A 12,677-nucleotide genomic window follows, 5' to 3' on the forward strand; every position below is an offset into this window, starting at 1 on the left:
GCACAAATCTCCCAATTTGTATATCATATGGTCCATTTAAGGAAGAAATGCTTGCATACGAAATATTTCCACTCTCAAAGCTCGAATCTACTTTCTATAATTTAGAATGAAGAGATTTCTGTCTCGTTATATTGCAGTATTATCGTGTCTAATTACTATATCCTTTTTCTCGTGGCTTGGTCATCACTTATCACCCGTTTAAGAAGCAAAACCAAACTTATACGCATCTTTTCTTGCCGCCACTCAATTTTCTATCTTTGCCCTTCGACTTTATGATAGATTCTTATTATAAGGTTTATTGTAGAATCCTAATGAAAAATTTCAAAATGTTTAATATTTCAAAAAGTAATTGAGTAATAGTTAAGATTGTTATTCTTACAATATTTTTTGAAGAGCAATGCCAAAATTTTACGGTTACAAAACTCTTTTATTTTTATTTTTTATGCTACTTTAATTACTTAGAAATATTTATTTAAAAATACTAAACACCAATAATTTGGTATTCCAATTCTTTGTTGAAATTAGGTTAAGCACAAATTATTGAAGTTCAAGACCAACTTTGAATATTTACATCAACACATGCACTCGTACCACTGGATGTCAGCATTTTGTTAAAACGATTTGGCACGTTCTAACGTAACATTTGTCCATTTTCTTTATGTCCGCACACATTGATCGTCGTGCTTTTGAAGAATTTAAATTTGCATCATTAATTGATGATATGCTTTTGCTAAGGTTTATTGGAGACAACATCTCTATCTTCCAAGAAAGGGATAAGATCTGCGCACACATTATCCTGTTCAAACCCACTTATGAGATTACACTGGATATGTAGTTGTTTGTTGTTGTATGTGCGTATTCGAAATCTCTGTGACTAATTAAAGTAGTGTAAAATCAAAAGGTGGGGAGTGCAAATATTCCTGATTTTGGGGTTATCATTGAAGCCATACCCACAATATATAATTTTTTACAAATTTATCCACTTAAGAACATTTTAAGTATATGCGATTGAAGTTTCACAATTTCGCATCTGGAGTTACAAATTTTTGATAGTGGAACTTTAAAATAATCGGGTCGTAAACTTCAAACAATCGAATATGAAGTTCTTCTGTCGCAGTGCAAATTTTAGAGAATTATGATGCCGCAATGTACAATCAATTAAGAAAGTCGAGTCACAAACTTTAAACAATTGAATTTTTTCATGTTCGGTTGGTCAAAATTTCCGGAAAAATATTTTTTTTCTAGAAAAACAAGTTCATTGAAATATGACAAAATAACTTTTCTAGTAAAAATAGGAAAAACAAGTATCATAAATATTCCCTCAATCTAATTTTTACTTGTCCTGTTTACTAAAAATAATGTCCATTTTTATTTGTCCAATTTGGAAAACCAAGAGAAAATTTACCATTTCATACCTATTTTACCCCTATTATTAATTATTGAGTTGGAAACTTCAAAGAATTGTTAGTGGATGTATAACTTTTAAAGTATGTTTGATTGATTTCAACCATTAGATGACTTAGTAATAATTAGGGGTGATATAGTAAAATTGTCATTCTATTTATGGTTCCTCAAGGGATGTATCAAGTCTAGGCCTGTGCACGAATCGGTTCGGTTCGGTTTTGGCCATCATCGAGTTAAAATTTCGAATTTCTAAAATTCTCAACCAAACTCGATCCATTCTAGGTTCAATTCAATTCGTTTTTTATTATTTCGGTTCAGTTACTCAAATCGATTTGTTCGGTTTGTTCGAAAATTAAACAAGCAACTATTTTTATTTCAGTTTTAGAGTAAACATAACCAAAAGTAATGAGATCCTTAATTTGCAGCCTTATAACTAAGACATTAACCAAGAAAAAACCATAAACTTGCAAGCATAATAGCATATAAATAGAAAAATAAGAGCTTGACAACTTGTGCAAGCATACAAATCCACCAACACCACATTACATATACCAAATTAATAATCCAAAGATCTTGCAACTTGCTAGCAGACAAGCATAATAACTCAGTTTGCATCCTAAAAAAAAAAAACACACACACACAACTCTGATTTGTACAGGCTAAGATCAAAGAACAAACAAAGCCATGATGGCTTATGAGAAGAATGTTGAAAAGACGAAAGCCCAAAAGGAAAGTCAGCTTGAGGCCAAGAAGAAGGCCATGAATATCCGAAGTCTGGTGTGCATACGTATATTCATTTGCACCACTCAAGTTAAATAAATATTAATTCACTATTAAGTATTAAGCGTATATATAGTTAGACTATTAGAGTATTAGTCATATTAGTCATTAGGGGCATATAAATTCGGTTTGTTCGGGTCGATTCGGTTGATAATTGAAGCCAACTGTATCCGAACCGTTAAACCGTAATATTTTACAATTGCATTTGTAAATTGAAATCGAATTGTATTATCCAAATTGAATTATCCGAATTGTTTCGAATCGGTTCGGAAATTCGGGTTGAACCGATTTGTGCACAGGCCTAGTCAAGTCAATACATGAGAAGTAAAAATGAACGCGGGAGTAGCATTCTTCACTAATTGTCTCCTCTCAACTTACTCCGATCCGATAGCGCTATCTCCACCACACTTTTATAGTGCAATTTGAATAGATTATTTTCAAATACTTTTGACATAATATTTTCTGCTTACTTACTAATTACGTAGCACCAGAAAATAATAAGAAAACTACTTACTTTTCATAAAAACATACTACATGAAAAAATATTTTCCTTATATTGTTTTAAAAATGAAACAAATTCAATTATATTGGTCTAAAGAATGAGCATATTAGTCTGACTCTTAAAGAGACAGTTTAGAAAATTTTCAAATTCTTTTTTTCGCTCAAACGAATCTTAAATCCAATTTAGCATCACAAAAATTATTTAAATCACCTAAGTACCAGTACAATCATATCTCTATATAACATCATTGTTGGTTCGAAGTTGTTATAGGCTTATAGCAAATGTCTGTTATACATCTATGACAATATTTGATATTTAAATAATATTTAATTGTTATAGGCAAAGAAAATGCATAAATCTATTTTTTTTTAATCTTAATGCTATATAAACTAACAAAATTATAAAGAAGGGAAATCTTTTAATGATGGAATTGTATATTCATATAATATTATTTGTCATAAAGTGTATTAAACTATTAAAATATTTGGTCTATTTTTCTTGTCTTATTATTAGTAATTTTAGATATTATATTTCTATAAAGATGGTTAATTATTATATTATCAAAAAAAGAAGATAGTTGTTATAATGCGGGGAGGGGTAATTTTACAAAGAACGTACTGTTATAAAGATGGATGTTACTATTATAGGTAAAAAATCATTATAGAGGTAAATATAATATGAAGAATCGGTTCTCAAAAAACTTGACTGTTATAATGAGGTGTTATTATATAAGGATGTTGTCGTACACAAGTCTGGCTGTATGAGAAAAATAACATTTTAATAGACTACTTTTGACTTTTGAGTAAAGGCCATGTGCATAAAGTTTTCACATGCATGCCAAGATAAAATAAGAGGCCTATAGATCGCTGATAAATATTTATTCAAATCATGGAAATGTATTATAATTGAGTAAATTAATAAATTAATTTTTTTAATTAATTAATAATAATTAAGTGTTAAAAATTTATGTACAAATACTTATAACACATATTATATTACTACTACCATTAGCTTGTGTTAAACATCGGTCTTTTTCTGCGAGATGATTGTGATCCCTTCATTATTAATTAAAATTTAAATTAAAGAATCTTTCAATAAAAAGCTCTTATTTCTTTTTGAAAATAAATCAAATCAATTGAATTATTATTAGATGATTAATGTATTTTGTTTCCAAAAAGCATGACAATTATCGAGTGTCGACATTGGAGTGGCGCATTTTAGCAACCCCTACCCTGATAACTGTTCCCTGTCGGAAAAGTCATAGTAAAATTTACGCCTATAAATTTCCAAGTCCCTAAACGAGAAAGTTCCCCCTGTGGTGTCAGAATCTCTCTATTTCCACTCAATTCAAACACCCCTTCCTTATTCAACTCTCTCTCTCTTCTCAGCTATGAAACAAGACACAACCGTTGCTTCAACAGCTGACACGTGTAAAACAATCATCGAAGTCGCCCGGCAACAACACCACCGTTCTCAGCAGCCAAGAGATATCAAGCTTTCTCCTGTCCCCACTGCCGACGATTTTGACTTTAAAAACTTCAGTTGCGGTGATGAAGAGGAAGACTTTTTCATTCCTCCTCTCAATTTTGCTATGGTGGATAATGGCATTTTCCGGTCCGGCTTCCCTGACGTAGATAACTTCCCTTTTCTTCAAACTCTTGCCCTTCGTTCCATCATGTAAGTTCATTATACTCCATCCATCCGTTCACTTTTACTTGTCACGCTTCCTGGCAGTCAATTTGATGAATCTAAATTTAATATTTTAAAATTTACAGTTAGATGTTCAAAAACTATACCAAAAATATAACTACAAGGACCGTTTGCCCATGAAATTTCTTCACTTTTTTTCGATTTTTTTTTCATTTTATTTGAAAATTAGGTGGAATTATATTTGGAATTTGGACCCCATTTTTTTTTTTTTAAACTTTGGTACATTCAAACCACCCAATATTTTTTGCAAAAACTATAACCAAACACAATTTCAATTTCAAAAATTCTGAATAAAGTGAAAAATATTTGGTATCTATGGCCAAATGCCTACCAAGTTGCAACTCTTCTTATATTATTATGAAGAGAAAAAGTCTTCAAATGTTGGTCTTTGACCATCGAAAAACAAAACCGTGACAAGTAAAAGTAAACGCAGTGAGTATCGGACGAGACGGATATGGTGGAGCTCTCTTTGTTTATTTGATGTAGAGTAAGAATAGAATTGAAGAATTAGGGTTTTTTGTTGTTGTTGTTGTTGACAGATACCTGTGTCCAGAGCCATATCCAGAAGCAAATATGGAGTTTCTCAAGGCAAATGATATTCGCTTGTTTCAGTTCGGAATTAAAAACTGTAAAGTACGTTTCTCATTTTTCTCTAATGCTTTTGCTGATATATGTTTGCTTCTCTGTTAATTCGGTTCTTGTTTTGTCATTTATGCATAAAATCTTAACTGAAATAATCACATTTAATGTGATCAGCTTATATCTGAAGTTTAATATGGTAAAACCGTGAATTAAGATGATCAAGGTTAAAAGAGAGAGAAAGAAAGAGAGAGATGTACTAAACTAAAATAATTGAAGTCACTTAGTGGGCCGTAGAAGATTTAGGAAAAAATCAGTTAATTTTGGCATTTATAGGAGTACAGTACATTGAAAAGAGAACCATGAAACAGTTTTTCGAACATAAAATAGCGGCTACGCCTGGACAATGCATATGTATATCTGTTTCCATGTACAACAGTAAAATGATGCTCATTTGTTTTTATGTCTACACTCCAGCTTGATCCCACATAATGTTACATCATTGTTTAAGATTTAGGTAAAATTATTCATTTTCTGTCTGCATCCATATGATCTTCTGCTTAAGTCATGTGGAAGGATGGAATTAACTGACCATATCAATTTTCGGTTTTAAGAAAAATAATAATTAAGGGTTTGGATTGTGATGAGTGAGGATGGAAAGTTGAAAAGTTGCATCAATTGTTTAATGCAGTTTTTATAATTCCACAAGATGATAGATTTTTGGCTGTTGCTGATCTTAAAGGCCAAGGTCCACAGAGGGTTTAGAAATTTATTATACTACTTTCCAGTGATACAAAATTATGATCTGCAGAGAACCACAAATACTACTTTAGAGAAAAGAATCAGTATATATGTTTGGCTATGTTTATTATTCTTTTTTTTTTTAATTGTTCTTTTGATTTGCGTGAATCTAATGTCTAAAAATAAAAAAAATGGTCTTTTCAGTCATTTCTTTGTTTAATTCAACACCTAGTTCGCCTCTCCTAGTTATGCACTAGAGTCTTCAGAAGAAACTGGCTTGAAGATCTGTATGCTGAATTAACCTTCACGATTCTATGTCCTACTCATACACCTCAATACTTATGTGTTTTGTAACACCTGAATCTGTATAAAAGACATAAGATATGTACTAATTGAAATATCAAATTATTGTATTCTCATCTCTGCCTCATGAGACCTTAGATTAAGTCTTTTCCTGTAGCTAAAAGTCTTTTTTTTTTTTTTTTTTTTAAATTTTTAGGTAGCAATCTGTAGGACCAGTTTTTTGAGAAGATCGAGTCATGTATAAACTTGAATTATGCTTAAGTAGTAAGCTCGTAGCGTGGAAGAATTAATATCGAATCATTGTCCCTATACTCTATACTGCATTTTAGACGTTCAGTTACCTGCATGTCGCTTGACCATAGAGCACATCAACAACAACAACAACAACCCAGTGAAATCCCACAACGTGGGGTCTGGGGAGGGTAGAGTGTACGCAGACCTTACTCCTACCAAGGTAGGACGGCTGTTTCCGAAAGACCCTCGGCTCAATAAAAGCATAAAAAGAGGTCAGATAAGGCTAAGAGATTCAAAGCGATATGGAAATGAAATAGCGCAAGCGACACAGATAACATAGGATAATCAAAGCACAGGAAATAGCAGATAATAGCAGAAATCAGAGCACAAGAAATTATACTGCAATAATGCGACTACTAATAAGGAAGGATAACGAGACTATCTACTAGCCTTTCTACCCTAATGGGTCCTCCAAACCCTCCTATCTAAGGTCATGTCCTCGGTGTCGTAGCGCGCCATGTCGTGTCTAATTACCTCTCCCCAATACTTCTTCGGCCTACCCCTTCCTCGTCTGAAATCATCCATGGTCAAGCTCTCACACCTCCGCACTGGGGCATCTGTGTCTCTCCTCTTCACATGCCCAAACCATCTCAATCTCGCTTCTCGCATCTTGTCTTCCACCGAGGCCACTCCCACCTTGTCCCGAATATCCTCATTCCTAATCCTGTCACTCCTGGTGTGGCCACACATCCATCTCAACATTCTCATCTCGGCAACTTTCATCTTTTGAACGTGGGAGATCTTAACTGGCCAACACTCCGCTCCATACAATATAGTCGGTCTAACCACCACTTTGTAGAACTTGCCCTTAAGTTGTGGTGGCACCTTCTTGTCACATAACACTCCGGAAGCAAGCCTCCATTTCATCCACCCCCGCCCAATACGATGTGTGACATCATCGTCAATCTCCCCGCTGCCTTGCATAATAGACCCAAGATACTTGAAACTACTTTTCTTCTGGATGGCCTGGGTACCAAGCCTCACTTCCAAGCCATCCTCCTGAGGTGCTTCACTGAACTTGCACTCTAAGTACTCTGTCTTGGTCCTACTCAGCTTAAACCCTTTAGACTCCAGAGTATGTCTCCAACCCTCCAGCTTAACGCTAACTCCGTTACGAGTCTCGTCGATCAGGACTATGTCATCCGCGAAAAGCATACACCATGGCACCTCACCTTGAATTTGCCGCGTCAATCCATCCATCACCAAGGCGAATAAAAACGGACTAAGAGCTGATCTTTGATGCAACCCCATCACAACTGGAAAGTGCTCTGAGTCTCCTCTTACTGTCCTTATCCTGGTTTTGGCTCCGTCATACATGTCCTTGATCACCCTAATGTACGCCACGTACACCTTTAGCCTCCAAGCATCTCCATGGATCTCTCGAACTTTATCGTAAGCCTTTTCTAGGTCGACGAATACCATGTGTAAGTCCCTCTTCCTCTCCCTATCTTGCTCCACCGCGCTCCTCACGACGGATGGCTTCCTCGTAGTCGAGCGTCCCGACACGAATCCGAACCGGTTCTCTCGAAATAGACACGCCTCTCCTCACCCTCATCTCCACCACCCTTTCCCACACTTTCATAGTATGGCTTAGCAGCTTGATACATCTATAGTTGTTGCAACTCTGGATATCTCCCTTGTTCTTGTATAGAGAGATCATTACACTCGACCTCCATTCTTCGGGCATCATAGCCGTCTTAAAGATGACATTAAACAACCTAGTCGCCCACCCAAACCGGCGGCCCGCGCTCTTCCAAAATTCCCTAGGAATCTCGTCAGGTTCGGTCGCTCTTCCCCTGCGCATCCTACGAACATTACCCTTAACCTCGTCAACCTTAATACTCCTGCAATACCCAAAATCGTGACGCCTTCCTGTATGCTCTAAATCTCCCAGCACAATGTCTCTATCCCCTTCTTTATTCAAGAGTTTGTAGAAGTATGATCGCCATCTCTCGTCTAGCCGAGAGTCTCCTCTACCAATACTTTACCATGCTCGTCCCGATGCACTTCACTTGATCCACATCACGTGCCTTTCTCTCCCTCGCCTTGGCTAGCCTGAACAATTTCTGATCCCCTCCTTTCTCCTTTAGTTCAGCATAAAGACGTTCAAAAGCTGCCGTTTTTGCCATCGAAACCGCCAACTTCGCCTCCTTCCTTTCCATCTTATAAAGTTCCCTATTCGTCCACTTCTCCACCTCATCCTTGCTTTCTATCAACTTCGCATACGCCACCTTCTTTGCTTCCACCTTCCCTTGAACTTCTCCATTCCACCACCAGTCCTCTCGATGTTGACCACGACTGCCTGTCGAGACCCCCAACACTTCCCTTGCTACCACTTTAATGCAACTAGCCATCCTATCCCACATACTGGTCGCATCCCCACTACTATCCCAGGCTCCCATATCCTTCAATTTCTCTCCCATCTCCAGGGCACTAGTCGTGGTCAAACTCCCCCATTTGATCCTAGGTCGGTCATCCACGGCCCTCTTCTTCCTCGTCATCTTGATCCCTAAATCCATCACCAAAAGCTTATGTCGGGTTGACCATAGAGCACATGAATTTGAATATTTTAGATGCAACAATACTTTAGAACTGGTTGTGAGTTGTGATCCAGGTCTCATTGGATCCAAACTTTCTTTTAGCTATTTCAATTAGAACTAACTAAACAGGATAGTGCCTCTTCTCTCTGTGAAAAGAAAGAGTGCGTCAATGGAAAAGTTAAGTGTAGAAACATAAGGCACGGCAATAATCACTTATAAGTTAAAATTTAGTTGAAGATTTTCATTTCATTCATTTAACTAATTGGTAAAGTTTCCGTTTTTTCTTTTGGATCTCAAGCAAAGATCAAATAAATGTGTTGCCTGATCGCTGTCTTTCTATCTTAACATCTAGCTGCTGAAGTTAGCTGATTTTTTCCTAGTTCGTCTTTTTGATTTCTCTATGATTATATGATTAACCAGGCAGTTGCTATGTGTGGTAGGTTGTTGGATTCAGTTCCCTCTTGTCCCACCTTAACTGTCATTTGTCTGTCTCAGTTATCGGGTGACAGACTACTCTTGTAGATTCCAAAATAAAATTACACTTTAAAAAAGAACCTTATTCTCTTTGTTTTAGCTTGTTTTATTAGCTCATCCATATCCATAAGGGTTCTTGGAGATAGGCTTGACCCAAACTTTATTGCTGGCTGGAGATTTAACGAGGCAATCATGCAAAGAAAAACTAGCTCTACCTTATTGCAGAAAGTTTCAGCTAACGATATTGACATGGTCCATCAGTCCATCCTGGGATTAAACAAAATAATTGGTACTTTTGAATTTGCTTGTTAAAAAAAATAAAAAAAAAAGGAAAAAAAAAATAGATGGAACGAAAAGAAAAATAACGTAGAAAAACTCAAGTCATCTCGGTCCTTTCCCTGGTTCATTGCATATTTGAGATACTGTAGAAAATTTTCAGCATGGTGTCGTTGAACTTTACTGATGCTAAATAATTGATCACATTCGTTCCTCGACCCGAGTATTTCGTTTTGTTCTCTCAGAAAAACTAATTACTGGCAATTGATTTGATTTTTACAATTATGCTTTCAGGAACCTTTTGTAACTATTCCAGAAGAGAAAATTCGTGAAGCATTGGGGGTTCTAATAGGTATGCTCTTGCAAAAGATAATATCTGTTTAAAAACTTTTAGTCAAATTGAGTTAATATTGCTATCTTCTCATGTTAATGTCTTTAACCTGCTGCGCGCAGATGTAAGAAATCACCCGGTGTTGATCCACTGCAAACGTGGGAAGGTGCGTAGTTTTTATTTTTCATGTTGTAGCCTCAAATTCCAAAGTAAAGAGTACCTTATTTAAAGTATACTTTTGTTTTCTGTCCATTTTCCAGCACCGAACTGGTTGCCTTGTTGGATGCTTGAGAAAATTGCAGAAGTGGTGCCTAACTTCTGTGTTCGACGAGTACCAGCGTTTTGCTGCTGCCAAAGCAAGAGTGTCAGATCAGAGGTTTATGGAGCTTTTTGATCCATCCAGCTTCAAACAACAGTCGTTGTCGTTTTCGTGTTCAAAGAGGTAACAATCGTTACACGTGAACAGGACTTCTTTTCTTTGCTGTGTTGCCTTCCAAAATTGGCAGAGGTGATGACTTCTTGAAGTAAATTTCATTGATGAAGGAAATTGTCAAATTTTTCCATTACAAGATTAGTTTCTCCTTCTTGAAGAGCTCTTAGCTTCCTCCTTGAATTTTCCGTAATGTGTTTAGCATAGATATGCTTAAATTTCTTTTAAATTCCATCACCTGGTAAAGAAGCATTTAGTCAAATGCTGAAGTGTTACTATTTGTCATAAATACCAGGGGTAGAGCTCGTTCTCTCCGTCCGGTTCTTCATGCCAACTATGGTTAAACCAAGGCAGCTACTAGAAAGCAAATTGTGCCCGTGATGCTACCTGGTTTCTGGTTCTCTGACAAATATCTGTTTGTAACTTATTAGTATGTTATAGTATCTCTAATGTAGAAGAAGCTTTAATTAGTTGTAAGCTTGTAACTAGGAAGGTCCACAAGCAACAAGTTCTCAATGATGCTGTTGGTTTAGAATAAAGGAGTCTTTTGTAGCTTTTGCATCTTGCAACACATTCCTGTATTTGATTTAAATGCAATGGCCTGTTTAATTCTTAGCACGGTATAATTTTTGCCATTTTCTACCTTCGTTATAAATTTGTGACAAATTAAGGTGCTATGACGAAATGCAAATATTGTTAAGTTCTAAAGGAACGCCGGATTATATTTTGATGAAAGTTTTGCTTGATCAGTTTATCCTATTAAAATGCTATTTGGAGTTTGGAGACTTGTATATATTGTGGAGTCCCCTTTTGTAGGGAGCCATAGAACTCCCCATAGTAGTCCCTTTTACGTGCAACTATCTTCTTGTTCATAAATGTAAGATTTATCATCTTTAATCCTGAGAGGAAAAATTAGATAAGATTGGTTGCAACTGCTGTGCCATTAGTATTGTGTAATTGTAAAATCTTACTGGTTACAATAGTGAATTGATCACTCCATTTTGTCAGAATTTGCTTATTGCAGGGGTAACTTCAAGGAATTTTGGAACTAAGTAGGAGGTTAATTCATTTTTGAAAATAAAATGTATATATATTTTTCTACTATATATAAGGGAGAATCCATGAGTTTATAGTCCTCACAACTTCGTGGTTTTCATTTTTGCCTTTATTTACATAGTTATCTGTATGTATTTTGATAAATTTTAGAAAGTTTGATGGCAATTATATCCTAAAAAGGCAATAAAGGTATAGGACACTTGACAACTATCAAATTTTTTTTTCAAAAGTTAATGGCCCCACATATTACTCTACTCCATAGCACATATTTTTTTTTTAAATTTTTTTTTAGCCCAATCTTCTTAAAATTGACATTTTCACATGGACCATTTTTTTTTATTTTTTAAAATTGCAGCAATGCTTTAAAAACAATTCAATTTTTTGCACGGATTTCCCTTCAGAGGCATTGGTCTTTAATTTTTTTTCCCTTTGCTTAAAAAAATGATCAAAAATACCCCGAAATTCTGAGTTCTAACCCCAACTCAGTAAAAAAAAAAAATCGCAAAGGCAAGGCTTCATGAAAATTTTGTCTTAAGGTAGAAGTTTGCCTTGCGCAATTTTGCAAGGCAGAATATTTTTTTACTTTGCTGGAATTCTACAAAAGTTAGGCAAGGCTTAACTTTTGCCCTAATAGGCCTAATTTTGCCAGGCAATTATGTCTTGTGATTTTTTTTTTGACTAAGTTGGGTTCGAACCCAGAATCTCGGGGTATTTTAGGCAAATAGAAAACATTAAAGACCAGCAATTTGAGGGGCAAAAATTAAAGATCACCCCCGAATAAGGGAAATCATGCAAATTGCCCAAAAGGTTTCAGGCCTTTTCATTGTATACGTATCTTTTTTTAAGGAGAAAATGGGAGAGGGGATTACAACGTGAGATTCGAACTCTCACCAATAAGGTGAAAGTTCAGATAGTCAACCAACTGAGCTACTAAATTCCTACATTGTATACTTATCAAATTGGCAATATGCGATGACTTTTTGTGTACCTCTCCTTAAAAAAAATTATATCAAGAGATAGTATTATATATATATAAGTGCTAGGGAGGGACGACCACATCAGTCCCTCCTTGTACCCACTTCTTCACGAATTGTACCCGTATTAAATTCTTGTAACATGAGCTATATAATTTGTACACTTTGTCCAACTATTTTCATATCCCATGTAGACATGTGTCATAGTGCTTAATATTTATTCTCTTCTCATGTATAGACGTATGCACTTTTCTATATATAATAAGTGCCATGAAGGGACGAA

The 12,677-nt window shown here is 35.6% G+C and overlaps 2 protein-coding genes across 2 annotated transcripts in view; one reads left to right on the plus strand and one right to left on the minus strand.

Moving 5' to 3' along the window:
• Nucleotides 1-3,985: 3,985 nt before the first annotated feature.
• On the plus strand, nucleotides 3,986-10,979 carry LOC132038636 (probable tyrosine-protein phosphatase DSP4). Its single transcript, XM_059429320.1, has 6 exons — nucleotides 3,986-4,363; nucleotides 4,936-5,029; nucleotides 9,898-9,955; nucleotides 10,057-10,100; nucleotides 10,195-10,376; nucleotides 10,660-10,979. Exons 1-6 carry the CDS (start codon nucleotides 4,077-4,079, stop codon nucleotides 10,706-10,708), a joined length of 714 nt encoding a protein of 237 aa, XP_059285303.1. The 5' UTR covers nucleotides 3,986-4,076; the 3' UTR covers nucleotides 10,709-10,979.
• The window catches only part of LOC132038635 (uncharacterized), a 38,189-nt gene continuing 31,896 nt past the window's right edge, over nucleotides 6,385-12,677 (minus strand). The window contains exon 2 of the mRNA XM_059429319.1: nucleotides 6,385-6,703. The gene's annotated coding sequence lies outside the window, so the exon portion shown is untranslated. The remainder of the gene's footprint in view (nucleotides 6,704-12,677) is intronic.

Source organism: Lycium ferocissimum, chromosome 11, assembly GCF_029784015.1.
Source record: "Lycium ferocissimum isolate CSIRO_LF1 chromosome 11, AGI_CSIRO_Lferr_CH_V1, whole genome shotgun sequence".
In the NCBI taxonomy this organism is placed as follows: domain Eukaryota; kingdom Viridiplantae; phylum Streptophyta; class Magnoliopsida; order Solanales; family Solanaceae; genus Lycium; species Lycium ferocissimum.

What these genes read in the sequence shown, in the direction of transcription:
- LOC132038636 (XM_059429320.1), top strand. Translation starts at nt 4,077, where the DNA reads ATGAAACAAGACACAACCGTTGCTTCAACAGCTGACACGTGTAAAACA. An exon ending in CTTGCCCTTCGTTCCATCAT is followed by an intron (nt 4,364 to 4,935) that starts GTAAGTTCATTA and finishes TGTTGTTGACAG; the next exon opens with ATACCTGTGTCCAGAGCCAT. An exon ending in TCCACTGCAAACGTGGGAAG is followed by an intron (nt 10,101 to 10,194) that starts GTGCGTAGTTTT and finishes TCCATTTTCCAG; the next exon opens with CACCGAACTGGTTGCCTTGT.